General features: G+C 37.2%; 1 protein-coding gene across 3 annotated transcripts in view; it reads left to right on the forward strand.

Annotated features, from left to right (window-relative positions):
• DPH6 (diphthamine biosynthesis 6) overlaps positions 1-27,490 on the forward strand; it is a 217,084-nt gene extending 189,594 nt beyond the window's left edge. For all 3 annotated transcript variants that reach the window (XM_050898234.1, XM_050898233.1, XM_050898235.1), the window contains one exon: positions 27,193-27,490. In XM_050898234.1, coding sequence (XP_050754191.1) covers positions 27,193-27,308 — 116 coding nt within the window. In that variant the 3' untranslated portion in view covers positions 27,309-27,490. The remainder of the gene's footprint in view (positions 1-27,192) is intronic.
• Positions 27,491-27,798: the final 308 nt, after the last annotated feature.

A 27,798-nucleotide genomic window follows, 5' to 3' on the forward strand; every position in this document is an offset into this window, starting at 1 on the left:
CCCTGCTTCAGAAGGAAAATTGTGGCACAGAAACAAAAGAAACTTGATAGATCACACACAGTTCTCACACCAACCTAAATGCAACACATCCATCCTGTTGGTGGTTGCCAATATTTAAAAAAGAACAGGTTTTGTATTAACAGGAGGAATAGAGGTATTTGAAGACAAAACGTTCCTTTTTAGGCTCCTGATACCGTGAAGTACTTATGTGTCTCCTGTGAAGTGCTGAGTGCTGTTCATTGCCATTGGAATCTGCATGGAGACAGCTGGACTCCATTTAAAGTAGGGGTAGAGTCAGCGGCCAGAGCAGCACAGCTTTGATGCAGGAGAGAAGTTCAGCTTTGCCTTGGTATCATGATTCCTAAGCAAACCGGAACTTTCTTCTGAAGCAATACCCAAATCAGTGATTATGATAGGCCACAGCTTGCGTGGTAAAGTCCAAAGTCTGGGTTTAATTTGTTGAGGGGTTACAAAAACAGTGTCACCTCTCATCATACACCACAGTTGCTTAGTTGTTAATTTGTAATAATGGGCTGTTTTTCAATTAAAGAGAACATTTCAATGCCATTTTAAATGCTCACTGTCATTGACTGAGTAGGCTTAGATTGTTGTCCCCTCTGTCACTGACCTTGTGCAGTTTGTCCATGACTTCAATACATGTTTGTGCAACATCACCAGATTCCCTAGAAAACTCATGGCCTCCTAAGTATGTCATGCTGAAGCACCAAAACTTTTCATGAGTTTAAATAATCTTTGATTTATTAATGCTTTTCAGATGGTGTCCTGTCTCTCCTCTCCTTATAAAAGCAGTCCTACACAGGACTTGGTGTGTGTGTATTCAGGGCTTTGCCCTGCAGAGAATAGCCTTCTTTCATGTTGATGCCATGATATCGTAACATACATTTTAAAATTCGGCAAAATAGGAGAGAGAAAGAGGAAAGCAATGCAATACTTTTTTCTGGGTTCTTGGTGATGCATTGCCTTTTAATTTGAAAATAGAACATGAAGCAGCCTCTGTACATTCACTTCATGGTACACAAATTTGACCTATAGCAGTGATAACTTAGCCTTTTACTCTTTATATAAAATCAACTGAGGAATAATATTATTATTTATACGGTTCCTATAGTAAGCCTCATGTTATCAATTAAGAACAGCAAGACGGTATGATTATAAGTAGTTATGGTTTAGTTACTACAAAACACTCACAGATAATGAGGTTTGTAATGTAAATCCTAGTCATGTCTCTAGGATACAAAATAGCCATGAATTATTATTACGTATTTTTCAGAAAGCCTTTCAGAATAAAAAATGAAATTGAACACTTAAGAAAGTATGTGGGAGCTGTAGGAAATACCATGTTATCCTTTATTAGATTATACTGGTATCAACAGGGAAAAAGCTTTAAAAGAAAGGGCAAAATACTATAGTAACATGTACAGGGTTATAAATTCTTTATGTATGTGTGCATGCTTTATGCAAATTGACCAATTGAAATAGTATTTCTTTTTAAGATATATAAATTAATGTATTTAAGAAAATTGCACTAGCAAATGTGGCACCAGTTCAATACATATGCACATACCTAATCCACCCATGTCTAAAATTATCCTGCTAAAAGTGGCCCCATATAAAGACTATAAGGGAAACAATAAAAATCCTACAACAAATTTTTAACAGGCCTGAAGAACGAAGTATCTAGTAACCAGAGGACTGTGATCAATACCTTAAATCAGAAGTGAAGATTAGAAGATTAAATGAAATGTAAAAATCTTGCGTTGTCCACACAAGCACAATTTATATGTGAACATACAGAAGAAACACATTCTGTGTAATTAACCTATTTTGAGCAACTAATTATTATTATCAAAAAAGGTCAGCTTCCATGCCACAGTAATGTTGTGCATACAAATATTTTCCTTTCCTTGTTTAGAAGCATAATAGATTTTTTCCTGTGCTTTTTATGTCTATATGATATATTTTTTTAGAAATATTGATATTTTCTTTGTATTCTTTTGTTATTTTCTTAAATGATAGGAATTTCACTTTCATAACATAAATAAAGGTTTTTCAAGCTTTTCGATGCTGCTTAGCCAAATTAAGTGAACACTGACATTTAGTTACCCGGCAGGATGCACAGATAAAGTATGCCAGTAAGAGTAGATGCTCAGGAGATACTTGATTTAGACTATATAATTTCCTGCCTTTTGAAAACCTCAGATAACCTACAGTGAATTCTTCACTTTCAGTAATCCAGTTTTTCTAATACGAAGCTTCTCATCTACTTTAAGTTCATTATGACACTGCAGTAAAATAACATTTAGAAACTTAAAATGTACAGTTTTCAGATGTGGTTATTACTAAAGCTGAAATATTATTTAAAGCACTTCACTTGTTATTACCTATAGAACTTTCATTTTTAAAAAATCTACTGGAAAAAAAGATGTAAAACCAGATATTTGAAAAGATGCCAAAATTATTATATAATATTATATTTCCTCTCGTTATCATTTTCTGAGTCAGTTTGATTTATCCCAGCTTGGAATATTAGACTAGACATGAAGGGCTAGGAACATTCTTGCAGTTAAAAAAGTATATATACATATTCATATATATATATATGTATAGGTGCACATGAATCTCCTTTGGCTCCCAACTCTCTGCCAAGAAAATTTTCCTCTTGTCAGTCCATTGATCCTAATATCATCTTAGAATAGAGAAGGCATTTTGAAGTACAGAGTTCCTTTCCTTCATGCTGTTTTAACTATGGTTTATATGTAGGTAAATACAAGCCTTTTGTGGTTATATTCAGCATAAGTATTAAGCTTTTCTTTTTACCTTTGCCTTGCTGAACTGCTTAACGTTTTCTGGGGTTTTCATGAGTTCATTATTTGGCTAAGCAGGCTGTTGACTCTTTCTGAACTTTTAAGAAATTTCAGATATTTTCTTCTAAGCTGAGATTCAGGCTCAGTGATTTTAGAGACCATTTTAAGTTTCTAGTATTATGAAGTCTATCATCTCAAAGATGTTATAGTTCAGTTTTCATGCAAAATGTTATTTGCATCTGATTGCAGCTCTGCAAACTCATCTTGGCTTCTCCTGAGTTTGCAGTGTCTAGCATTTGAAGTGTTCTGTCTATTCATAAAATAGGATCAGCACTGGCAATAGCTGTTCAGGGTTCTCCAAACTCATTTTTTAATATACCAGAATTCTATTTTGAAGGGGCTGTTTCAAGTAATAGAAAACAAATTTTGGGCCTATGCTGTTGATCTTGTACTTTACAGACTGTTTCTCGTCTATTATTCTGCCATCCATTGCCTCACAGGAAACTAATGGGAGATGCACAGTTTGTCTTGCAAAGGCTAGATTATATGAGAATGAAACAACTCTGCTTTATTTTCATATAATTGCAAGTTAAATTGCAAGACTGGAAATTGGGGACAAGTACATTTTGCATCTGAAATTATCAGATTCAACATTAGAGCTCTTGATACAGTTCTCATAGAACAACTCTTCCCCCAAATTCTTCACCTTCGCTAAAAAAACAGACTTGCAGACACACTGTAATCCTTAGCCAATATTTTGTAAAACAACTGCTGGTGTTCCTGCAGAAATACTTGTTAGTTTTACTAGTAGTGTTAAATTTGCGAAGTGACAATTCCATGTTAGCTCATTTGATAAATACTCTTTGACCAGATATGAATCTTTATCTCCTCCTAAAGGCTAAACATTTCTGCATGTTTGGAATTAATTGCATTAACTTCATTAATCTGTTTCATGATCTTAAAGCTCCTACGGGTGTTTTAATCTGGTGTTTGAGGTAACTTTCTTGATCAGCCCCCAGGCTTCATCCTGTAGTTGTGAACTGGAGTTGACTAGTTCACTAGGTTGACTTAAAGCTGTTTGACTGTGATTGTTGTTGCTTGCCTTCTTTATGGATCACAGATTTTATGTTAGATAAAACTCATAAAAAGCCAAGTAATGAACAGGAAAAAAAGTAGAATTTATCTAAAATTTGCTAAAACCTTTTATTCTCCCTAAAAGCATAATCATGACCTTCTGCTGAAGTGGATAGAAGTTGTAGCCACAGGGAATCTTTCACACAGATTTCATGGCAAGATTGAAGCTAAAATGAAAGGCCAGATAGTTTACAGCCATTCTGCAGGCTGTGGACCAAAAAAAATTATAACTACTAGAGTAAGTTCAAACTGTTAGCGATTAAAGAAAGACTGTCATCTTGCTCTTTGTTGAAAAATCATGAAATGCAGCATTAGTGACATTTCCAGGGTAATATACAACCTACTGTAGCAAAGAATTACCTGGAAGTAGAGATTCCACTATTCTGACTTTTTCTTAATAAGCATATTAATTGTATTATGGGCTTCCACTTTTATTCTTCAACTGTTTCCTTAATAGTCATGTGTTTACATACGAATGTTTTTAATAGCTGCCACTATTACCAACTTAAAAGCTAGTTTTTCTTTCTTACACGTTCTCATTAAGCAAAAGAAGGTTCTAAAATTCGCAGTTATGTTTTTCATCTTGTGCCTTCAGGGGTATCACATTGGTGTCTTGCTGGAATTTAGTAAGCAGTGTTTTTAGTGATGAAAAATAAAAAAAATATACCTAGCTGTAGCACTTTTTATCTTTTGATCTCAGGGGACTTTAGAAAGGAGTTTAGTATCATCACCTGAATTTTACTGAGAAGGAACCTGGACACAAGAGAAGGAGGCAGTGACTTATTCAGGTTTTCTCAGTAAGCCTGTGACAGAATTGAACTTTCATCTCCTGAATTCTAGCCAAATATTTTCTCCAGCCTACTCTCCTTCTGCACAGGAGTGCAGATTCCAACATGCTAAAAGACATAAAAAGCAGATGATGTAAACAGGTGTAAATGAACACACAGTTCATGAAATCCTGGCTTCACTTAAGTCGGTGGCAAAACTCCCTTCAACTTTAATGGAGTCAGGAGTTTCATCAATCAAACCATCTTTTAAAGAAAATAGTGCCATATTTACACTAATGGGTCTTTCGGATCTAATCTCTACTTTTTTCCTATATACAGTTTGAGTTGCCATAGGTCCTCTAATTAAACATGGTACATAATTTGCTGTCAGCTTGTATTTCTTAACCAGACCTTAACACCTTTCTTTGAATTCCTTTTGCTTTAAAGAAAAAAAATATGCTCTGACTGTTCTAAAACGTACTAAGCTTGGTTTTTGTCATCATCATTCTGACAAATCTGTTTTCTTGGCTTGGTTCCTTTGTATTGTCATTATATAGGTAGTATTTTATCTGTTGCTAGCAAATTTCACTGTTACTTATAAATACAGTTCAATGAAATATATTTTCATTTATGTTGTGGCCACAGAGTAGGATGAAGAAAGATTGGCTATTGAAATTTGTAAGTGTGTTTTGGATTTAGAACATGCATGTTTGCTATTAAAAATTGCTGATAGCTTTAAAGGTTAGCACGAGTTAATTTTGCTCAGTAAGTAGTAAACTTACTAATAATTTGTGAATTAGTGATTAAACGTTTAGCTGAAGAACATGGTTTGCTCCTGACAGTTAAGTTTGTGGTAGTGGCTCTGGCTATTCACTGTCTCTAGTCTGATTTTATTTGTTGCATTTTTTTTGTGATTAAACAGAGCTTTTTCCTCCTTCAAATAATAGTCTGTGGCAGTGGGAAATGAGAATGCCCTGAGACATAGAAGACAAGGAAGCGACTCAGTGGCAAAATGAAATAATTTGTAATCAACGGGAAGGAATTGGTCTCAGAGTAACCAGGGTATTGCCTAAGAAAGAAAGTACTTTTATTTTCCTTAATGTTTGTAAGGAAACTTACAAACTGCTGTAAGCAGTGAAGTCCATATAGCAAACTGTCATACAATCATAAAATAGTCTCTTACACAATATATTGATACTGATTTACACAAAGTCGCTAAGGAGGGCAAATGCTTTCTTGAACAAGTTATTTCTTGAGGACAATATTCCTCCCTTCTCCTTTTCATCTACTCATCACCTTCAGAGAATTCTGGCTAGTACCTAATTTAATTAAAGTTGTTCCGAAAAGAATATGGCTTATTATTCCTCACAGGAGAGTCTACTCTGTTTGGAGAGAAATGGTGACCAGGATCTAAGACAGGAAATGCTTATGAGAGATGAGAAATTCCATTGAACATTGCATAAAATTGAAGAGAGAAAGTCAGAATAGGACAAATCCGATGTATAATGGCCATTTTTAAGTAGTGGTAGTTTCCTGAGAAGCTGCCTTCTTTTTTGAAACTTAAGAAATTAAAAGTATTAATGAACTGTGCCTGCGCCAAATCTCAGTATCCTTTCCAACATAGCACCTCTAAAAATACACTGCTGTAATGTTAGAACAGTAAACTGAAAAGCAACTGATACAGAAATTAAACACATCAACTTGTCCTGCAGAAGTTAAATTATTATTGGTTTTATGTGTGGTGCCGTGGACCACATAGGACTTGTATTTCATTTTCTTTTGACAGCTTGGATTCAGTAGTTTGGTTTGTTTTCTAACAATGTGTTTGCTGCAGAAAATATTTCATTCTACTGAGCTGACATACTGTTGAGCAATAAAAAGTCTTGGCTTACACAATATGTGTAAAGCTGTGCTCAAAGTGGTAGATACTGACCTGTCACATGGTAACTGGAACTTCAGTATCATGTAAGTAAATGAATCTATATATAAACAAAGATATATAGTCTACTCTGCTGGTTTTGGCTGGGATAGAGTTAATTTTCTTCATAGTAGCTATTAAGGGGCTATGTTTTGGATTTGTGCTGAAAACAGTGTTGATAACACAGGGATGTTTTCATTATTGCTGAGCAGTGCTTACACAGAGTCAAGGCCTTTTCTGCTTCTCACCCCACCCCACCAGCGAGTAGGCTGGGGCTGCACAAGAAGTTGGGAGGGGACACAGCTGGGACAGCTGACCCCAACTGACCAAAGGGATATTCCATACCATATGGCGTCATGCTCAGCATGTAAAGCTGAGGGAAGAAGAAGGAAGGGGGGGATGTTCGGCGTGATGGTGTTTGTCTTCCCAAGTAACCGTTATGTGTGATGGAGCCCCGCTTTCCTGGAGATGGCTGAACACCTGCCTGCCGATGGGAAGTAGTGAATGAATTCCTTGTTTTGCTTTGCTTGCGTGCATGGTTTTTGCTTTCCCTATTAAACTGTCTTTATCTCAACTCATGAGTTTTCTCACTTTTACCCTTCCGATTCTCTCCCCCATCCCAATGCATGGGGAGTGAGTGAGTGGCTGTGTGGTGCTTAGTTACTGGCTAGGGTTAAACCATGACATCTATCCTTACTATGAGAGAATTAAGCCTTGCTTATTAAAATGGTTTTAGTGGCTGTGACAAAGACCAAAGACTAAAAATTAAGCATTTTTGAGAATACTGTGGCTTTAGGCCAGACTTTTCAAACATTGCATATATAAGACTAATTTTGCAAGTAAAGCACCAGCAATGTATGCACATGACCTGTAGTCAAACCCATGAAATATTACTGGTAAAATGGAATTATATAAGCTGTGCTCTAAGAATTCATAATAACAATAGTGTAACCAGTGGAGCATTATCAAGAGTCAGTGATGTGATTGTATTGCATACGCTTAAGTCTTATTTCTTATTGTCAGAACTAATATTAAAGTCATACTTCCATTATCCTTCCTAGTACAGACGTGTCAAACATAGTATAGTATAGACGGATGCCAAACTGTATCTCTCTCTATCATAATATTCTCTGATTTTTTTTCTTAACATAATAAGCTAAAGCTAGCAATGTGAAAAGTGTGCCAGTCATTGGCATTAGGCGAGGATAACATATAAATTTTACAAGTACTTGAAGAAAATTGTTTTTACAATGAGGGTGGTGAAACACTGGAACAGGTTGCCCAGAGAGGTGGTAGATGCCCCATCCCTGGAAACATTCAAGGTCAGGTTGGATGGGGCTCTGAGCACCTGATCTAGTTGAAGATGTCCCTGCTCACTGCAGGGGGGTTGGACTAGATGACCTTTAAAGGTCCCTTCCAACCCAAACTATTCTATGATTGTATGATAAAAATCTTAAAGCTACTCAATCTCAGAATAGTTCCTGCTAAAAACATTTAATTCTTACCATGTAGTAAGTCCAAATTATTGAGAAGGCACATAATTGTCAGCATTCAGGCATTTTTTATGTCTGACACTATTCTGTGTGTGTATAAGCAAGTGATAATTTCTTTTTTGATGTTCATAACAAATGAAGAGTTAATATTGGGTCTTTCTGCAAAATTATCATGGATTTCCTTTAACAGTAGTGATTACTTTCCTGGAGTTATCTTGAGGCAGGATAGCTTTGCCTTGCTGTGCTCTGGCTGGCTGACTTTTTCCAGAAGACATTTTCATCCTTTCAAAAGGTGACAGAGAACTGTCGGGATTGAAAGACCTGCTTCTAATTGATAGTTAATCGATCTTGAAGCAAATCAGAAGAAAAAGAACAAAGGCTGCCAACTGGTTGGTCCTCTTTCAATCTCTTAACATAGGTGGCTATGTGAGGTTAATTTCTTTATGTCCCACCAGCCAATATAGTCTCTTTTTGTAGGTAATTACAGCTATGTCTAGGATGGTATAGTGCCAGAAAACATTCCCAGTTGTCAGCATTCTCTATACTGTCCTGTGCAGTTCCTCTCTGCAGCACTTTGTGTAGTTTTCAGGAGGGTTTTGGGCTGGGCAAACTAGCAGGTCACTTAGGCCAGACTCTAATTTGTATCAGGTGTATTTGTTTTCTTCAGTGCTTGTTGAAATCTTATCGCATAGTCTTGAGGTCATGATGACCTCATTGAAATTACTAGTTTTACCATTGACTTAGAATGGAGTCAGAATTACTTTCTTTAATCCTGTTCCAAATTTAAAATATTTTTTTTATTTCTTGTATTGATTAGTGTTTGCCTAAAAGAGATTAACAAGTTCAGTATTAAAATCAGCACCATAGAATCCCATACGTATAGAGGACAGTATGTGTGAAAGAAGAGAGCTCTCTAAACCATGCAGATCATAGTGATCCACCTACAAGTGTCCCAGATCCAGAGACTCAGTAGTTTGCTATGTGAATGGCTTTTCTTTAACACTCTTCTATGACATCCCTGTAGGCTACAAGCATGACCTTCTGCAGTCATGCTGCTACTGCATGCAACTACTTAAAGCTCTTTAGTTGAACCCCAAAATACAAGAAGTGGCAACCTGTTCCACCAGAATCCTTTCCCCACCTCCCAGCTCCGCAATGCTTTATAAGGATTCTGTGCTAGTAATCCTATAAATGTAGGGAAATACATCACTGAGTTAGCACCTCTTACTTTCACAAAAGCAGATGAAGGTTTACTTGGTGATCCTTAGTTAATAATTACATTAGCTAAAGCAGAACCAATATATGAGTCTTAGCTAAATTTGGTTCTTTAGGGCTAAAAGTATGTGCATATAGCTTACCTAACGGTGTGTATATGATGTGCTTGCTGCATAAAAAATTACTTTTTATGGTGCATCCATTTGACTACCTCATGTACACACTGCCTACCAAATGTCGCCACTAAGACTACCATTGACATGCATATCCTTGGGCAGATTTAAATAGCTTCCTTTATTTTAATTAACCTGTCAAGAAAGCTTCTTTGTTTTCAACACTTAAAATTAAGCTTGGCCTAAAGTCTAAATTTAGCCCTGCAGCCATGATAAATGTGAGGACCAATCACTTTTATAAGGGTTTTGAAATGCTCTCACAGTTGCAAAGAGAAGAGGAAATGCAGACTACAAAGTAGCAGATCTGAGTAAGAAGCTTCCAGTTTATATTGTTGCTTTTCTGATTATAACTGCTTCTAATCTATTTCCTTTAAAACTTCTTCCAAGCTACAATCACTGAATGGCAAGCTTCTGTATTCTGCACCTTTTTAAAATTAAACTCTTCTGAGCAATGGGAGTGACAAGGAAAAGTTTACTAGACAAAGAGATTGTAATATATCTCTAAATAAATTATGTCTAAATCGTTCTGCTGTTACAAGTGTTACATTTTAGCTTTATTGTCTTTTATGAACATTGATTAAATTTCCACTTGAAGCTGGTGTTTTGAGACTGGAAAACCATTCCAGAAGAATTTGAAATAGGAAGGATTAGCTGATCATTTAATGTAAGGGACTGTGCAATGAAGTTGTCTGCAGTAATAACTCAATTAACCAGAGGTCCATGTAAATTCCATGTTGCTATTATAAGCAAGAGTGATGCAATTCACAGTTGCCTGGACAGCTAGGATAGGATCAATTTTGTCTAACTGCCTAAAAGAAGTTAACTGTTTTGTTTAACCTAATGACCTAGGTTCTTTGTGTTGGGCGACAGACACCTCCAAGGGACCCTTCATCCTATAGTGTATTTTAAAATGGGATTAATAATCATTTGGAACAGAGAGCTGTTTTTCATTAGATGTCTAGCTTTTAAACCATTAAATTACATGAGAATAATTCCATCCTAAATTTAAAACAAAATCTGTTCTTGATGCAAACCAGTGGTTTTGAATTTGAATTTTCATGTTTTAAAATGATGTTTATAACACTCATGACTAATATTAATGAATCACTGTAAATTCTGGTAAAGTAGCCCTCCTAGATGCAATCAAGTCAGAATTAAAACAGTGATTGTGAATGGTGTGAATTGTGCCATTCATTGCAATGGACATATCATTTTGGTAGATCCATGCTGAAGCGTAAAGCTGTCACTATAGATATCAGCCCTACTAACTGTTCCATGTCTGATTCTTTTAGAGAAAAACTCAGCTAGTAACTTTATTCTGCATTTCAAACAGCCTTAGTGTTGTCTCTCCCATCTAGCTGCCACATTTCCCAGCCATTCTCTGACTGCTTGACAAAATTATATATAAGTAACAAATACCCAGGTCCTGAAAATGTGGTGGTAGTATAAATTATGTTCATTTTACACTTGACTTTTTTGTAGTATATCTGATTACATTCTTTATTTTGTAAGGTAAAATAATATAGTTCATTAAGGAGCTGCAGAATTCAAGGCTTAAGAAATATACTAGGTCTTGAGTTTAACATGCCTATACAATTGATTTGTAACTATTTAATTGAAAAAAAAAAATCAGTCTAATCACTTTTAGCGCATGAGTTATATTGAGCCTGTAAACTCCTTATTATTCATACACAGAGGGACGTGTCCAATGATTAAGACCCCAAGGATTTGGTTGATAGAATAATCTGCATTTCTAAAGAAAAAATAAGCAGTAGGGTATTTAATTCTTTAAAAGAAAAGTTGTGATGCACGTCAAAGCGTAACACTGACTCATAGTTTTAAAAACAATATCTGCAACTTGCTTGTCCATTGGCTGGTTCACTAGTATATCTGTAATGTACAGTCTTGATCTAATAATTGCTCATTATGCAGTTGTTTATCAGCTCATTTGAAACACCCTGAAATTCAGTCTAGCTCAGCAAATTGCTGTGCTTAAGGCGTTTTTACATTCTAGGAAATTATAATATCCCCAGAAGGCGAAGAATTAATAATAAAAATCCTCTTTTGTAAAAGATTATCATTGCAGAGCAAATGGAGCAGATCTTCCCTATCTTAGTGCATTTAATATTCTCATTTTTTTCTATGAAAGTTTGATGGAAAGACTATGTGGGGATCACTGTTTTATTAACTTGTTAAGAGACAAATTTACTGAACCAGTGCAGCATATTGATTTCAGTGTCTGCTATATGGAAAAGCAGCAATAGTAATGGATGACTTCTAGACATTTCCATATGGAAACTCGCTCATTCTTTATACGTTTGTGATCTTGCTTTATCTGTTTAGGCTGGCATTAAGGAGTTAATGATTAAAATTACAAGGATGCTTTCTTGTTTATTACTTAGAAGTTTTTCCTGCCTTCCAAATGATTTCTTCCTAATATGCCCACCCTTACTGAATCCTTTGTAAAGGATTACAGAAGCAAATCCACAGTTTGTCTCATTCTATTGGAAACAATATTCTGACTGGTAGATTTCAGGCTTGATAGGCAATAAACAGAAATTAGAACACTACATGCAGCACATTTTTGGTCAGTTATCAAACATTATTCAACTGATCAAGCATGCAACCATCTCTGGAGTGGGAGAGCTTAATATAGTTCTTAAAATCCAACATATAATACAGATGGCTTGATCTAATTATCTTTGTAGTTACAAACATACAAAGGTAAATATCATAGCTAAGATATTTAATGAGGAGGAGAAAGGTAGCTGTCAAAATAAATTGAGTTGCTATCCTCTAGGTACTTTTCGTGAAGTTTCTTAAGTCCATAAGCATGCCTGTCTTCCAAGTTTTATTTTTTGCTCTATATTTTGGGGGGAAAAAATCTTGCTGGTTAATCTAGAAGTGCAATGCTGGTTTTATTTCCGTTATTCATTTTGGCATTGCGTGATTCAAGTATCAGATAAAAACAAAAAGATCTCAGAGAGTATGCAGGCATCTGTGTTCCTTCACCCTACAAAGTGAGTGATCCATGTAGGCAAGGGCTGAAATCATAGCAACACCATTCGGAAACTAATCTTCATATAACTGCACTCTTATATTTTTGGACAAACAGAAAAGTTTGTAAGTTTATTTCTCAGCTGGCTATGTTGTATCTCTTAGGAGTCACAAGCTGATTTCTACTAAGAAATCTTAATCATCTAGGCAAAGAGCCTTTGTATTAGCAGCATTAAGACTACACAGTTAAGTGATTTACAGGAATTATGTACTTTTTTTGGCCAAGCCATCAGAAATATCTTCGGGAGATTTTTATCAAGCCTGGCCTTAGAATCTGAAATGTTTTACGTCTGTAAGGTATATGTGATGACTTCTTTTCTATTAAAAATGTCAGCATAGAGGAAAGGTTTCTATGATGCATTTTGTGCAGTAATGGTTTACTGCACTAGGTGATGAAGAATCTGTACCACAGCTAGTTGAAGTTTTTATCCTAAGTTTCAAAAATATGAATAATTACTCCAGAAATAGAAAAAAATGTAGCATTTCCAAGTCAGTAAAATTTACTTCTGACATAAATTTAGATCAATATTTATTATTTTTATGTATATTATCAGCAAAGGAGTTTTAGAAGTAGCAGACTTGTATGTTCTTGTGGATATACAGTGACCTACTTTGTAGATGTGGACAGAACTGTGTCTGTAAAAGTATGTAAAGTGGGTCTGTAATGTAAAACATAGTTTAAAAGAGTCTTATTGAGGGATGCATTGAAGCAGCATCTTTTACATAAGCTCTCAGATATACTAAGGCAGTAACAATTATTCATGAAGCGATCTCAAAGCATTTCACAAAGGCAGGAAAGTATTTTTTCTATTCTAAAAAATGGAAGTATGAAATTTGGAGACTGATTTTACAAAGCATCAAGAATTGCAGTTGCTCAGAAACACAAAAATCAGGCACAAAGGTCCTGCCTGAGACTTAAGGAGAAACGTGTCTTTACAGCACCGGGAGCCCTTGCAAAATTAAATAAAGCATAGCTCTGTACGCATTGTTGAAGCCAAAAGAAGTTGCCCAAGGACTTCCAGCAACTCAGTGGCAGAGCTGGCAGTGGCATTCCTGCCCCTTGGTTCTTTATGCTGGGTCCTTTCCCCTCGACCACTTCATCAACCCATTGCCTGAAATGTGAAATCATCGTTGTTTTTCCTATACCAACTTTAAAATAACAGGTAAGGAGAACTGAATATGAAGAGGTGGTTCATTTGAGGAACGCTGACAAGATGTGCTGTACGCAAGTGAGCCAGAAGCGCTTTATGACACGTTCAGAATTTGGAGACTGAATTACAGTTTTAGTAATCATCAGTTCCCCTTCTTCTCTGTCATTTCTTTGTTTAATATATTGCATGGAAGAGACTTATCGTACAAGTTTTATAAGCTTGCAATAAAAATGTAACAACTGTTGTATTAAATTATTTAAGTTGTAAACCATTGTAAAAAGCAGAAAAAGTTATATCGACATGGAGCCAGAAAAAATTATTATGATGGAGTATAAAATATATTGTGCTGATTACTACAGAATTTTTCCCCAGTTTAGCATATTGTAAATCTTCGGTTGGCCTTAAGAATGAAACTGCGAGTAGATTTGTCTAAAGGATTGTGGCAAGTGGTTTCAGAAAAATGAAGCTAAAATCGGATTTATAATTTAAAAACAAATCAGCAAAAATATGACAGCAAACAAAAAATATCTAAAAGGTCAAAGGAGAGAAGAATAGTGGCAAAGCGAAGGATCAATGAATTTAAAACTTCCAGATTTCCCCTGAGAGACAGCTAGAATTCTAGAGGAATAAATAATCAACTTTTATATTTTAAGCAAGTAGATTACTATTTTATTCTTTTGTGCTATGCTTTACTAAAAAGAGATGTGCCAATAACTTTGAATCTGGCAGTATTGATGTTAGTAGCATTTGAAAGTGCTATATTTACATAAATTAGTTGCTAAAATTACAAACGGAAACATTTGGAGGAGGACATAAATATATTTAGCATGAAGTTCTGACTATACGTGATAAGATCCAGTTAGTTTTCCTTTCTTCTGCCTCTTTGCTCTTGGTAAGTCAAAAGTGAAACTGAGCAGATGATGATGATGATGATTAATAATAATCCTCCTCCTCCTCCTCCTCATCATCATCCTTTACCGTCTTCATGTTTCACCTTTTTGCCTTACCAGATTTTTTTAGGGCTTTAATGACCGTAAGTGTTCTGTGGCAGGTTGTGGATGAGTTTTCTTTGCCCTGCAAAGTGATTTGGCAAAAATTCAGCTGGGCGGAGCATCTTTTGTTGCCTGCCTTTCTACCAACATGTGCTTTCTGCAAAAGAGAAAAAGAGGTGATGGCCTGATTGTAATGAATCTTCCTAGCAGTGGTGTAATTGAAAAACTACCTTTTTAAAAAAATAGCCTACTTATTCAGCTAATGTAGTGTCGAAAATACTGGTAAGACCACTGCAGTGATGATGTTCCAGGAGAGGAGTGGCTCTCTGTGAACAGATGTTGATGGCTTTCTGTAGCCTGTTCTTCTCACTTACCGTGTTCTGCAGTGCAGCGGGTATGATATTCCCTGACAAGTTAAGGCCCATGGCATAAAGTATCAGTGTTGACCAAAGAGAGGGCTGTGTGGGCATCTTTGCTTTACTTTAAAACTGACATCTCTTCTTGAACAATTTATTTCCCTCTAGCAGTACTGCAACATTGTTAAAACCAGATCTCATGCCGCAGATCACATCTTTAGAACAGAAGGAGGCACAAGGATAAATCAAAAGCACGTTTTGCTGTGCCTTATAGGTTGGCCTTCTGTTTGTGGGAAAGATAAAGGTCACCCTTCCATCACTCGCACTTCATGTTTCTTAAAAGTAGTTAAAGCATCACATCCATTTTTCTTCTGAGCATTTTCAGTTTCATTAATGCAGTATCTCTTTGAGCTAACAGTTTTTGGTGGAGATATGGCTTAAGGCTGCAGAAGTAGAAATTCCTGTCGAAAGAGCCAGTGTTCAAGCAGAGGAACCGTCAGTGCTGCTGACTGACTGGTCACCTGTGGGTGCTGGCCCACCTGGGGGAACCTGGAACCCCTAAGCAACAGACCAGATCTGGGCAGCTTTTCCATTCACTGCTGGGCTATGCTGTGTACTTTACCTGTCACCCATGTGCCTGTAAATCACAAAATGTACAAGAGTTATGGAAGGCAGTGCAGTTCATATCATTCCAAAAGGCCTTCTCCAAAAGTTTTTTAAAAACAGGTGTTTAGGACCGTGTATTTTGGTGATGAAACATTCTCCTTTTTTTTTTTTTAATATATCTATTTGTGTAATAATTTAACTTTATTGCAGCCTTTTGTGATACACTGTGGTATAAAATATATAGTAATGTTTATTAAGCAATCATAAGACAGTCAGGTGTATAGCCCCTTGACAGATATGATAGACTATTTTGGCATAAAGCCCACAGGTCACTTTCAAATAACCTGTAACCCACCCCAGCTGTTGATGGTGGAAGAATGGCAGAGACCTCCAAGCAGTGAGGTTGTTTGACAACAGAGCAGGTGGAACACATGCAGCAGTGCTCTTCTCGGACTATGATTTTAACTTCCAGAGAGCCAAAAGCAGTCCAAGCAAAAGGATGATTCAGTTCTTGGCCACTGTATTGTTGTTTGTAAGTGTGCTCACTGTGGTGTGCTCTCAAGAGGAAGAAGAGGTGTACGGTGGATCAGAATTTGGGGTCAGTTGTTGGCTTTTCCACAAATTACCTTAACAAATCATGTAATTTTGGCACAGTTTTCTATGACTCAGTTTCCTACCTGTCCTACGTTCCTTCTTCAGCGCTCTTTTTTTTTGTGTGTTGATGGTAAACTCTTTGTGGTAGACCTTGTCTGTTATTTAGTGTTTATTCAGTGCCTGATAAAATGACATGTAAGTCTTGCTGAAGGCTTTTATAAATTATGCTGTTAATAACTTCAAGTTAGAGCAAAAATTACTTGCAGCTCACATCACTATGTGGCCAAGTTTCAGACCCTTTTTCTTTCATTTTGCTGTCAGTTGACACAGTTGAATGACTCTCCCAGTCTCCCGTTCCCAAATCTGTAACAAACTATGAGCTCACATGACACAGAAAGCACTAGCAGTGAGATTTATTTGTCATCCTTGGAGGCCATGAAGAGGAACAAAAGACTTTCATCTCTCTCCTTTTCTTCCTTGACTGTAGGGAATAAGAGGGTACTGATATCTTGGGTTGCTGCCATACAGGATAAAAATCTGATTAATGTAAATCTGCCAGATCAAGGGGAGGTAGTTGTGTGGCTATCAAGAGCCCACAAACTTCTGGGTGGATCATCAGCAACCTCTGGCAGCATGATATCCCCATTAAAACAGAAGCTGGGTTTTGTTCCACCTCTAAATACTGGTCTGCCCTTCTTTTTAGCCTGCTCCAGCTAGTTTCGCATAAGTTGTCAGATGCAGCAATAATTAAATTTTAGTCATTTGTAGACTCACTCTAGGATTAAATCGGGGACCTCAGGACGAAAGCCAGTGAATGCCATGACCACTCTTTGTTACCTCTTCCAGGCAGCTTTGATTAAACTGTGCTGTGAAGCCAGACCGGGATCAATATGAGTGATCTTCATTGACCTAATAATGTATTTAACATGTTTGGTGCACTTTTATCTGGTTTTGTTACGATAAGTTGTTTACATTAGCGCAGCAGATTGATTTAAAGTTTCAGAGCTCTTTACAATGGTAAACATCTAGAAATAATCTCATTAGTTTGCACATGATACTATATATAAATATGTAATCTACTGTGCAAGCTCCTCAGCAGGTGTAAATTAGCATAGCTACAATTTACAGCAGTTGAGAATCTGGCCTAGAAACTGAAAACGATTATTCCATCAGTATTATTTTAAATTATCACAGCTTAACTTGACATAAAGCAAGGACCATATGATTTTCTCCATACCCAGTCTAAAGATGCTTACCACAAAGTCTTTTAGAAACCTTTTCTATTATTTGTAGACTAAATTCTCCCACCAGCAGATGTATGTGGTGTCCACTAGTTATATAAACATCTCTTCATGGTCAGGCCTTTTGGATGCACTGTGCCCAATGAGATATTTCTTGAACCCATTGGTTTTGGAGACTATTTAGCAGACTTGAATAAACGAACAAATGTGGAAGCTGTACCAAGCATATCATTTGGGGATGTCAAAGCACTTAACAAACATTGTTACAACCAAGTCCATGTGTAACCACTGAAGGACATATTTGCTTCAGTATGTCTCATGACAGCTTCTTAAAAAATATACTTAAGTGAATTTAACACTTGTGAAAGGTGCCAGATTGACAGGCCCTGAAGATAAAAGTTCTTGAATTACCAGCAGGCACAGCCGAGCTTCCCACACACACTGCCCCACCAGTGTCCCCAACCCTACCTAGAGGGCACAGCGACCAACTGTCCTACAGCTTGCAAATCTGCACCATCTCGTGCTCTTGGACTACGGGCCAAGAGTCAGTAGCTGTAATGTGACCTGAAGGTGAAAAAGCAAGTTCCATAATTATTGCACAGGTACTGTTGCAGTTGATCATTTTCACACCAAGTTTTCAATTAATCTGGGAAAAAAAAAAAAGTAAGTGCACATTTATCTGATTTTGCATACAACAAAAAATGTGTGGGTGAGCCTCCAGTGAATCCTGCGGTTTTACCTGTCCACATAGGCACATTCAGATGACTATATGAGCAAACAAGTGCGTACACATACTGTGAAGTGCATTCTTAGATGCCTCTTGAAAAATGAGTCCTTACTGTTTCATATGTTTGTAATAATCTGTCTCCGTTCATAACTCATCCCTGCTTGGTGTCATTACAGCCCATCCTCCCCAGAGATTCTGAACACAGCTGGCATACAAGTTCAATAACCATCCACCCCGTAAAGAGATTAGGTCGTTACAGGGTTGAAAGATAGCACACAGGGAAAACAGGCTCGTGATCTTTGCACTCTGTCATGGTTTTAGAAAAAGCACAAGTTCTTCCCTGAGTGATTGCACTCGGAAAGTTCAGTCCTCCATTCTCTTTGAAATTATATTTAGACCTCACTGTGAGTACTGGAAGGGCATGCTTAAGTGTTTCTTTATTTAGTGCAGAAGGTTAATGACATTTTAAACAAAAGTGCACATTTATAACCTTGTATAGGCCAATTCTCAATCTGTATATAGGACATGGCTAAAAACAGAATACTGGAAAACAGAAAGCAATGAGTTTTCATGCTCTGCTATTTTCTGAGCTATAGCCAGCAGCTTGAAAGAATTATTATGGAAGCTAAATCTTAATTCTTTCTACTGAGAAACAGCCATAACTAATGTGCAGAGGAGCTCAGCAACATTTGCTTATCTTTAAGAGTCACATTTCTTTCTGCAACTTGCCGTTGATGTGCATGATAACATTCCTAATTTGACTGGTACTGTGTGTACTTTGGAAGGTAACTTCTGTATATCCAGAGAGAGTTAGGTGGCGTATAATTGTCTTAGGGATGGCATTTGGGATTGAAATTGTAATTGTTATAAATATCAGTATAAAACCTCATTTGATGATTATGATTGCCTGATTTGCTTACCTCCTCAGCACTCCTGGTGCATCTGTCACACTGTACAGCTTTAGGAAAAGTCCATACCAGCCTTCAAACTAAGCTGAAGTTTAGGTTTCAAAATCTGGGAGGAAGTTCAGGAGAGAATGTATACTTGGGAGAGGACGTTTTAAGATGGTAGTATCCATGAACTCTGCTTGAATATCTTACCTCATCCAGCCTCAGTTCTCCTGTGCAGCCTGTCTGCTGGAAAAAAAGAGATGGACCATTTAAGGTCATCTTCTCCTTCACAGGTTTGTCCTCTTCAGTATGTGGTTTCATTTTTTGTCTAGCCTACTTTCAAATATCCAATGTAGCTGAGTGAGGTTTTGTTTTGGGTTGGGTTTTTTTGTCTGCTTGTATTTGCATAGTACCCCAATGGCACTTTCATTTCTTTCATTTTATTACATATTTCCTAATTTTAATTATATCATGTTATAAATTCCACTTCAATCTGCTACTTGTTACCCATAAGTACTACTAAGTCTTTTTTCATCAACCACCTTTTTAAGATTTTTGAGCTAGTAGCTGGCCTTTTGCTTGCAGAAAGGCAAAAGGCTTTTCTTGTCTGCTAATAAGAAGGGAGGAGGGGAATGCCAGGGACCTTCTCTTACAGAATGACAATACTCCACTCCCAGAAAAATGCAGAGGAAGGGAAATACATGTTTACCTGTTTTTCCTAAGATGTACAGTATACTTGGGCACCACTGAAAACATTATTTAGAAGCAAAGGCTTCCTAAAGTTTACCTACCCCATTCTGAAGCTCCGAGGATGTGTCTCAGTTCATTAGCTTGAAAAGTCTTCATAGATGTGAAGTATTATTTTTAATGTTGTTTAGGAAAGGCCAGAAATTAGAATTCTGTATTAGGGAAGGAAAGGAGAGAGGTTCGTTCGTGACTGAGTTAAACAGAAGCCTTCAGAAGACTAGAAAGGGGTTGGTTCATTCCCATCTTCATGTAACTTGAATTACAGGGTTTAGTAAGTGAAACGGATCATAAGCTAAACCCTGCAGAGTCCAGAAAGCTCTAATTAACGCCCACAGTGAGTAACTTTTCTGAAATTGGTCTTTAACCAAACTTTGCTCTGAAAACAAAACAAGGTATCGTGGCAGCTTGATAAAAGAGATGCATTGCCAAGGCTGACAGGCCCACAATCAAACCAGCACTAAAAATAACTGTTTTGTCTACTAATTTTCTTTCAGATGCTAAAAAAATGCATTAGCTACTGTCTAAAAAAACTTCCATAGTTACTCCCCCGAGTGAGTCAGCTCTAGAAAAGTGAGGTTCCTGTAAATGTTAATGCCCTCCCAGATGATGAGTGAGCCCTCTTTCCTTCCCACACCCTCCCATCAAAGCAGAGGAACAGCAGAGAGGTTGGTGAGGCTGGGAGGGGAAGAGGCAACTTCTGGCTTCCTTCAGAGCTGGTCATTTGAGGCCAGCTGTCCCTCTCATCTTGCTGCTAGTGGTGCAGAGCTCAGGCATCCCCATTGACTAACTAGATTGGATTAAGATAAGCCAATCACTCATCTTTCTTGTATCTTCCATGAACAGTAAGGTCCATGGCTGCTACCTTGCACACTCGCAACTTCTCACTGATTCTGAGAGCAGGAGTTATCAGTAAGGCATGCAGGGAAACACAGCTCATTTTCCTCTACCTCTTCCTCTGCTCAGCTGTAGAAGGAGTTGCTCCGACTCCTGTGGGTACCCATCCAAGCCTACAGGAACTTTCATTACGTTTTCACCATAGCCTGCATAAAAACATTGCTAGAACTGGTTTTTTGGGTTCAGGATAGATTCCAAAGGGACAAGAAGTCCACTGCACGAAGAGGACTAGCAGTAAAATATAATAAAACTGTAGCCTTCCCTTTATAGCAGAGTTGTATCTCAGTACAAGAAAGACATGGACCTATTGGAGTGGGTCCAGAGGAGGGCCACAAAAATGATCAGAGGGGTGGAACACCTCTCCTATGAGGAAAGGCTGAGAGAGTTGGCATTGCTCAGCCTGGAGAAGAGACCTTATTGCAACCTTTCAATACTTAAAGGGGGCTTATAAGAAAGATGGGGACAGACTTTTTAACAGGGCCTGTAGCGACAGGACAAGGGGTAATGGTTTTAAACGAAAAGAGGGCAGATTTAGACTAGATATAAGGAAGAAATTTTTTACAATGAGAGTGGTGAAACATTGGAACAGGTTTCCCAGAGAAGTGGTAGATGCCCCATCCCTGGAAACATTCAAGGTCAGGTTGGGCAGGGCTCTGAGCAACCTGATCTAGTTGAAGACATCCCTGCTCATTGCAGGGGGGGTTGGAGTAGATGACCTTTAAAGGTCCCTTCCAACCCAAACTATTCTATGATTCTATGATTTCTTCGGTGAATGGTCTGCTGGGTGAAAGTTTTACCCTGTTTTGCATGTATCTGTGCCTACAACTCACAGTATTTTATGACCAAAATGGCAGACTCCTATCAGTCTGGATCCTAATAAACATATCCTTCACTGAAGAGGTTGCAATCATCTGAAATGGTTCTTTGGTATTAGGGACAAGCCGGAAGAGGATGGCTAACATTGGCTTTAGTGCTTCCAGTCCAGGCTGTATTTTCATCTGTTATATGATTACTTGAAAAAGACATTTTCATTGTTACAACTAAAACTAGTTTGGTGTGAGAAGCAAGAAGCCCTTCAGTATAGATGGGTCCATAAATGCAAGACAAACTGAAATGAAATGTGACGAATCCTTGAAGATATGTTTTTATGAAAGAATTGTTTGCAAATACAGACGTGCAGATCTGAGTGGCTGCTTTGGCATCTGACCAGGCATGTGTTTGTAGAGACCTGAGTTCGAAATGCAACTACAACTCCCTCTATAATTTCTTTTTTTTAATTTTGGGTATGTATACTTTACAAATAGGCCTGAAACAGTAAATTTGGGGGGGGGGGGTTGAAGTATAAATTATGCCAGTTACTTTTTAATTTTTTTTAAACAAACGTTATTGTGTATTTAGCATTCAACAGGAAAGCTCATTCATCAACTGTTGACTTTGAAAGAAGGGAGAGAAATCTAGACACAGCTTCAGAAATCTTCACAACACGGATTAGATTTTGCAAGTTATGTAGCAAAGAACACAAATTCTTTTATTGTCATAGTTTCAAAGACTGGCTTAGGTAATCACAGGTTTAAAGCAGTTTCGTAGCCTTATCCAAATTCATATTGGTCATTTGTGTCATATATCATGGCAACAGACTTCCCTTGCAATTCAAAGCAGCTGCCTAACTCATATTCAGATAAATATCCCAGGCCAGAGTGATTGAAGTGCATCATCAGTATTCCATGAAGGAGCTTATATCATCTCTAGAGCTGTGCCTAATCTGGTCTGTCAAAAGGTGCCACAGAACTCCCCTTCTTACCAATCCTTAACAAAACTCAATTACACCCTGATCGTCATTAGAAGTATGCAAATCATCACTATCCTGATATTATAAATAAGTAGGCAAAGACAGACTGTAACTCACTCAAAACCAGAAGGACCAAGGGAAATTAGTGTAATAACCAGGATAAATAATCAGGAGTGACTGGCTTTCAAAGCAAGTTCCATTTCCATCCTGCTAAGTTTAGTTATTGTTGATTTCCCTCTTTCTGTGCATATGAATGTTTCCCACTTGAAAAAAAATCAAGGCTGACTTCAAATTTTATAATTTTGGAAGAAATTTATAAAAGCATTGAGTAACGTATCTTTGGCCAGTTTTCCCTGGAACTGGTAGACTCTTAGTATTTTTGAAAATCTAGCTGATATGTTTTCAAAATGGAAACATAATTATTTACAAGATGTTGCCTCCATTTTTGCTGTGGGCAGAGCAATTTTGAAAACCTGGTCCCTTAACAGGGAAATGACCAAAATGACCAACATGAAATAACGTCATCAAGAATAGTAAAGAAAACCGTAAGGTACCATATGAAAAGCCAAGTACTGGACTATGCAAAATGTCCACATTCTTGTCATTTAAAATCTTCACAGCTGCAACAAAAAATCAGCACAAAATCATATTTTGCAAAAAGTGACTCGCTTTTATTTTCCAACAGTATATTTTTGTTTACTGGGCTTGATTTTACTTTGGACAGAAAGGTATTAATTAAAATGAAGTAAGCGAATGGTACAGGTTTTGTTTTAAAAGCTTATATTCCACTACATCATTTTATATTATCTTAAGTAAAAGTGTGGGAAAAACCCTGAACTGTAAAAACCGATAATTTTTTAAAAGCACGTTTTCCTTCCTTGCTATGGTTGTAAACCACAGAGACAGTCAGCTGGATGTTTAAGAAAGGGAGGGGAGGTCTCCAGTTCCTCATGTTTCACCTTTTCATTGCACTGCCTGATCATTGAAGGCAGAGGCTTGTTCCAGACAGCTTTAATTAAACTATGCTGTGAAACTGTATATAGATCAATAGAAATGATCCATAACAAGAGGCTAATCATGTATTAACAGTGTTCAGTCCAGTTCAATCACCTTCTACCATTTCTGTGGCTTTACATTCATGTGGCAAAGCCCTGAATGTGTATATGTATTTTTTAATCCATCTCATTAGTGACCATATGCTTTGGCTTCAAGGGAGACAAGAACTGTCTGCAATCTGCCAGGGATTTAGGGACATCAATAATTTGTGAATAGTCATGTTGGTACTGGTCGAAGGGTTAAGTGTTCTGCACACCAGGGGCACATCTTTTGGGACTGGAACTCTTAGTCAACTGTTAGGAACCTGATCCCTCGTGACGCATCTTTTCAAAGTACATGCTGCATGTCAGATCTCTGCAGCTGAAGCAATGGAGCTTTATTAGCTCAGGGATTTAAAAACCTGCTCTAAGCAATGTAACAATATCTTTTGGTTAGAAAGTGGAGGAAAGATAGTAGTTGTAATATGAAAGTGATTTTTTATGTACTGGGCTAAATGTGATCTTCCTTTTTGTTACTATTTTCCTTTTCAATACAAGCTATTAGATTACTCCTCCCCTGCAAATATCCAGTGAATCAAGACTATGGCAGCAACAATGGAGACCTGATTTTGGAAACATAAGTGGATTCTGTGACCTCACCTCATACTGCCTAAATCCTGCTGAAGCCAATGACAGCACAGATGTAAAAACTGTCTTCCTAATAATTTGGAATGACCCTTGAGGGGCTCCCAGGACATTATCTACTTAGAGTGAAAAGCGCCTTTAAAAACAATAGCTTACGGTGTTAGATTGTGCCATGTTATATGGAGGGGCTGCTAAGTCAGCATGAGAGATCATCAAACTATTGATCTCAGTGTCCTGTCCTTACAGAGGAATGGAAGAAACAGATTGTAATGCCAGATTTTTTGGTGAGAGAGGGAAAGACTTTGAATTATTTTTGTTCATTTTAAGTTTTGGTTATGTCCATATCCCTCAGCTGTACCCAGGTCAATAGAAAAATGCATAGCGGTGCAGAAAGAAACTCCATATGGAACCTGTGCCCTGAACTTCTGCTGATCAGTTGGGAGTAGCAGGGATCCATTTTACAGGATGAAGCTCACCTGCTTTCAGCAAATTTCATGTAGTAATAATAATTAATGCAGACTGTCACAGGAAATGAAAACATGCACAACCACAATACACACCACTTGTTTGCTGCTTGCTAATCAGCTGGTTTCGTTTGTACTTTAATAAACATTCTGTATCAGGGCAGATTAAATAACTTTAAGACCACTATCAATCATATATAGCTCCTGTTAAAGCTCCAGTAAACACACCCACTGTAACCCTCTGTCCTTTATTTTTACTTTTAAGATCATATACTCATGACTGAGGCTCTTATTTATCTAAAAGCATAATTTGCATGAGTGAAAAAAATATAGATTGTGTCTTTATTAGTGGTACATCATTAAAAATATACAATCAGTATTGGAGGATTTAGAGTAACATTATAGCAGGTAAAATATATAGCTGTCAATTTTTGGATTGTGTCAGCTATGATTACATAGACTGCCACAGATTTACTAATTGTGCATTGTCTTCTGTGGGACCTTAGAGTACAATTTTACTGTTTTAGAAGACTCAGTCTCCTCTTTTAAGGGGAAATTTGCATGTGCAAACTTTTATCCACAATTTTAAAATGTATAAAGATGGACATCTACGTTAGAATGTTTTCATATCAAACTACTTGATTTATAAGTATAATAAAACATTTAGCGGCATATGTCCCAGATTTTCATCCACATTTCGTGTAGGCTTTGCTGCAGCAGTTTGCACTTGCAATAGAAAAGGTGGTGGTCTTTTGGAAAGGTGGCTCTTTCTGGCTGGCAACCAAGTCCACTAGGGCACGTTCAAATCTAAATATTTACGGCTATTTTGGCCACCTCAAAAAACCAAAAGAATGAAGTTATATTTCCAGATAGCCTCACTTTCAAATTCTGCCTTTGAAAGTAATACCTTGTTTTGTTATGGTAGCTTTTAGCACTGTTTCACAGCTTTTAAGCCTGTGAAAGAAGTTAAAGGCTAAAATGATATTTTCACAATTTTAATTGAGGAAAAAAAGGAAATGTAATTTTAATAGAGTGGAATTGGTGATTTTTGAGGTGGCTTGCCTTTACCCACTTCCACTTAATGCCTTCTGAGCCAGCATAACTATAAAGTCTTCTGAAGTCAAAGTTTAGAATGAAAATGTTAGCTGGTGCTTAATTATCGGGTCACTGCTGAATATCTGCAATACACAGACTGAGTCCCTTTTTACACACGACATGAAGAAGTCCTTTGACCTTTGAGGTGACTGTTGATCTTTGGCTCACCCTTGTCTGTTTTCACCTCCAGTGTCAATGACGTTAATACAAAAGGAAGTCAGCAGAATTTCAGAAGACTGGTACTGTCTTTGCAATATTGCGTAGATAGCATTGCCATTATTACATTAATTTATGCTACTGCTGCCAGGTAACAAGAGAGAAGAGTTTTGGCTTCAGTGAATACAACTGCAAAATCCCTGTTTTATCCTAGATGAGGTAACACTTTGACTGAACTGCCTATTCACAGTTTCACAGGCAGTGACGCCAAAAAATAAAGCTCTGACAGTCTTCAAGTTCTGCCCTCTTTACACCCTCTCTAGCCAAGATTGCTTAGTGTTATAAAGAATTGCCATAATCACAGGAGCTGCAGACAGCTTGGAGGGTTTTCGGTCGTCTTCTTTAAGGGTTCTGTGTGGCTGGATTTGTAGCGTGTCCACTGAGGCTGCAACACGACCAGAAACGTCTTGATGCTGGGTTTAAATTTTCCATTCTTTAGTTTTCTTCCATATTCTCCTAATTAGATCTTCTCCATTATTAATTCTGTTCCCGTAATGGACTTTAAATTTACAAACTTCTGCCACACATACCAGTCCCTTTAGAGCTCTTTATAGCCAGATTCTGTATTTTTAGCAGTTTGAATCTCTCTATAATTCTAGATATGCAGTCATATATGTTGCCATCCCTGGACTTCAACCATTATATCTTCAACGCGGCATACTTCCATTGATTTCAAATGGAAATCATGTTCATAATGTTTTAAAAAATGGCCCACTTTAACTTCTAGTAGATTGATGCACCACAGTGGGACTTGAGAGCAGAATTTCATTTACAGACAACTACGTGCTGATCATCCAAATATCAAAAATGACAAAGAACTGAATTTCAACTGGCCTTTAGTTATTTTTACTACCTGCACTTAGTTTCAGCTTGCTATATCTGTAATCAACAGACCACTCACTCACTCAAGGTTGAGAAACATGCTTTTAACTGTTTTGCTGAATTATGGCCTTAGGCAACGTGTAAAGTTAATCTCAAATTAGTTGACGAGGAGGTGGGAGATGATGATTCTTCCTTCTATATAAAGCTGCATTTCACTTTGTTTTGTTAATTGCTACTCCACAATAAATTTCAAAAATGTATTTAGAAAACATTTTTAAGAGATAGGACACAATAGAAAATGAGACAAAGACAAAGAGAATTCATTAATTGTTTTGTTTCTATTTTAGGACTGCAAGAATACCTTGAAAAATATTTGGGCAAGAAGACCCCAGCTCTGATTTTAGTACCTGTGGTGGATTTACCTGGCAAGGAAGTTATTCATATAATGTGCTGGCTAAGCTAGCAGTTTAAAAGAGATGAGTTGATATCAAAACAGACATTCCATCCAGGAGAGAACAAAGAAAAGAGTTGATCATAACTGTGTTGGATACTTTCATTAAGCAATATTGTTTGATTTAAGCAAAGTCATATTTAGCTTGTTAATGATGCCTCATGATAGGTGACAGAGTCAGCTTTGTATGAACAATAAAGGTTTCTTTTCAAAATATTGTGCTTTATTCTCACTTATTTTTAGATATGTTCTGGTAATAGCAGCTGGCTCTCGGGAGATGTCGGTTGCTCTGATCACATCAGTTCTTTTGTTTGATATATTTAGGCCTGGTTACAATAAACTGATTATAACTTCAGATCTTTTGGATGGAGGTGAAACCAGAACGTTAGCTCCAATACTGTTTTAAAGACTTGATTCCTTTCAGTTCTATGTTGAATTTACTGACTGGGCCAACTCATGAAGACCTTATTTGTGGCCAGATTTTAACCCTTTTCTTGCACCA

The sequence above is a fragment of the Gymnogyps californianus genome, chromosome 5 (genome assembly GCF_018139145.2).
Source record: "Gymnogyps californianus isolate 813 chromosome 5, ASM1813914v2, whole genome shotgun sequence".
Taxonomy (NCBI): Eukaryota; Metazoa; Chordata; class Aves; order Accipitriformes; family Cathartidae; genus Gymnogyps; species Gymnogyps californianus.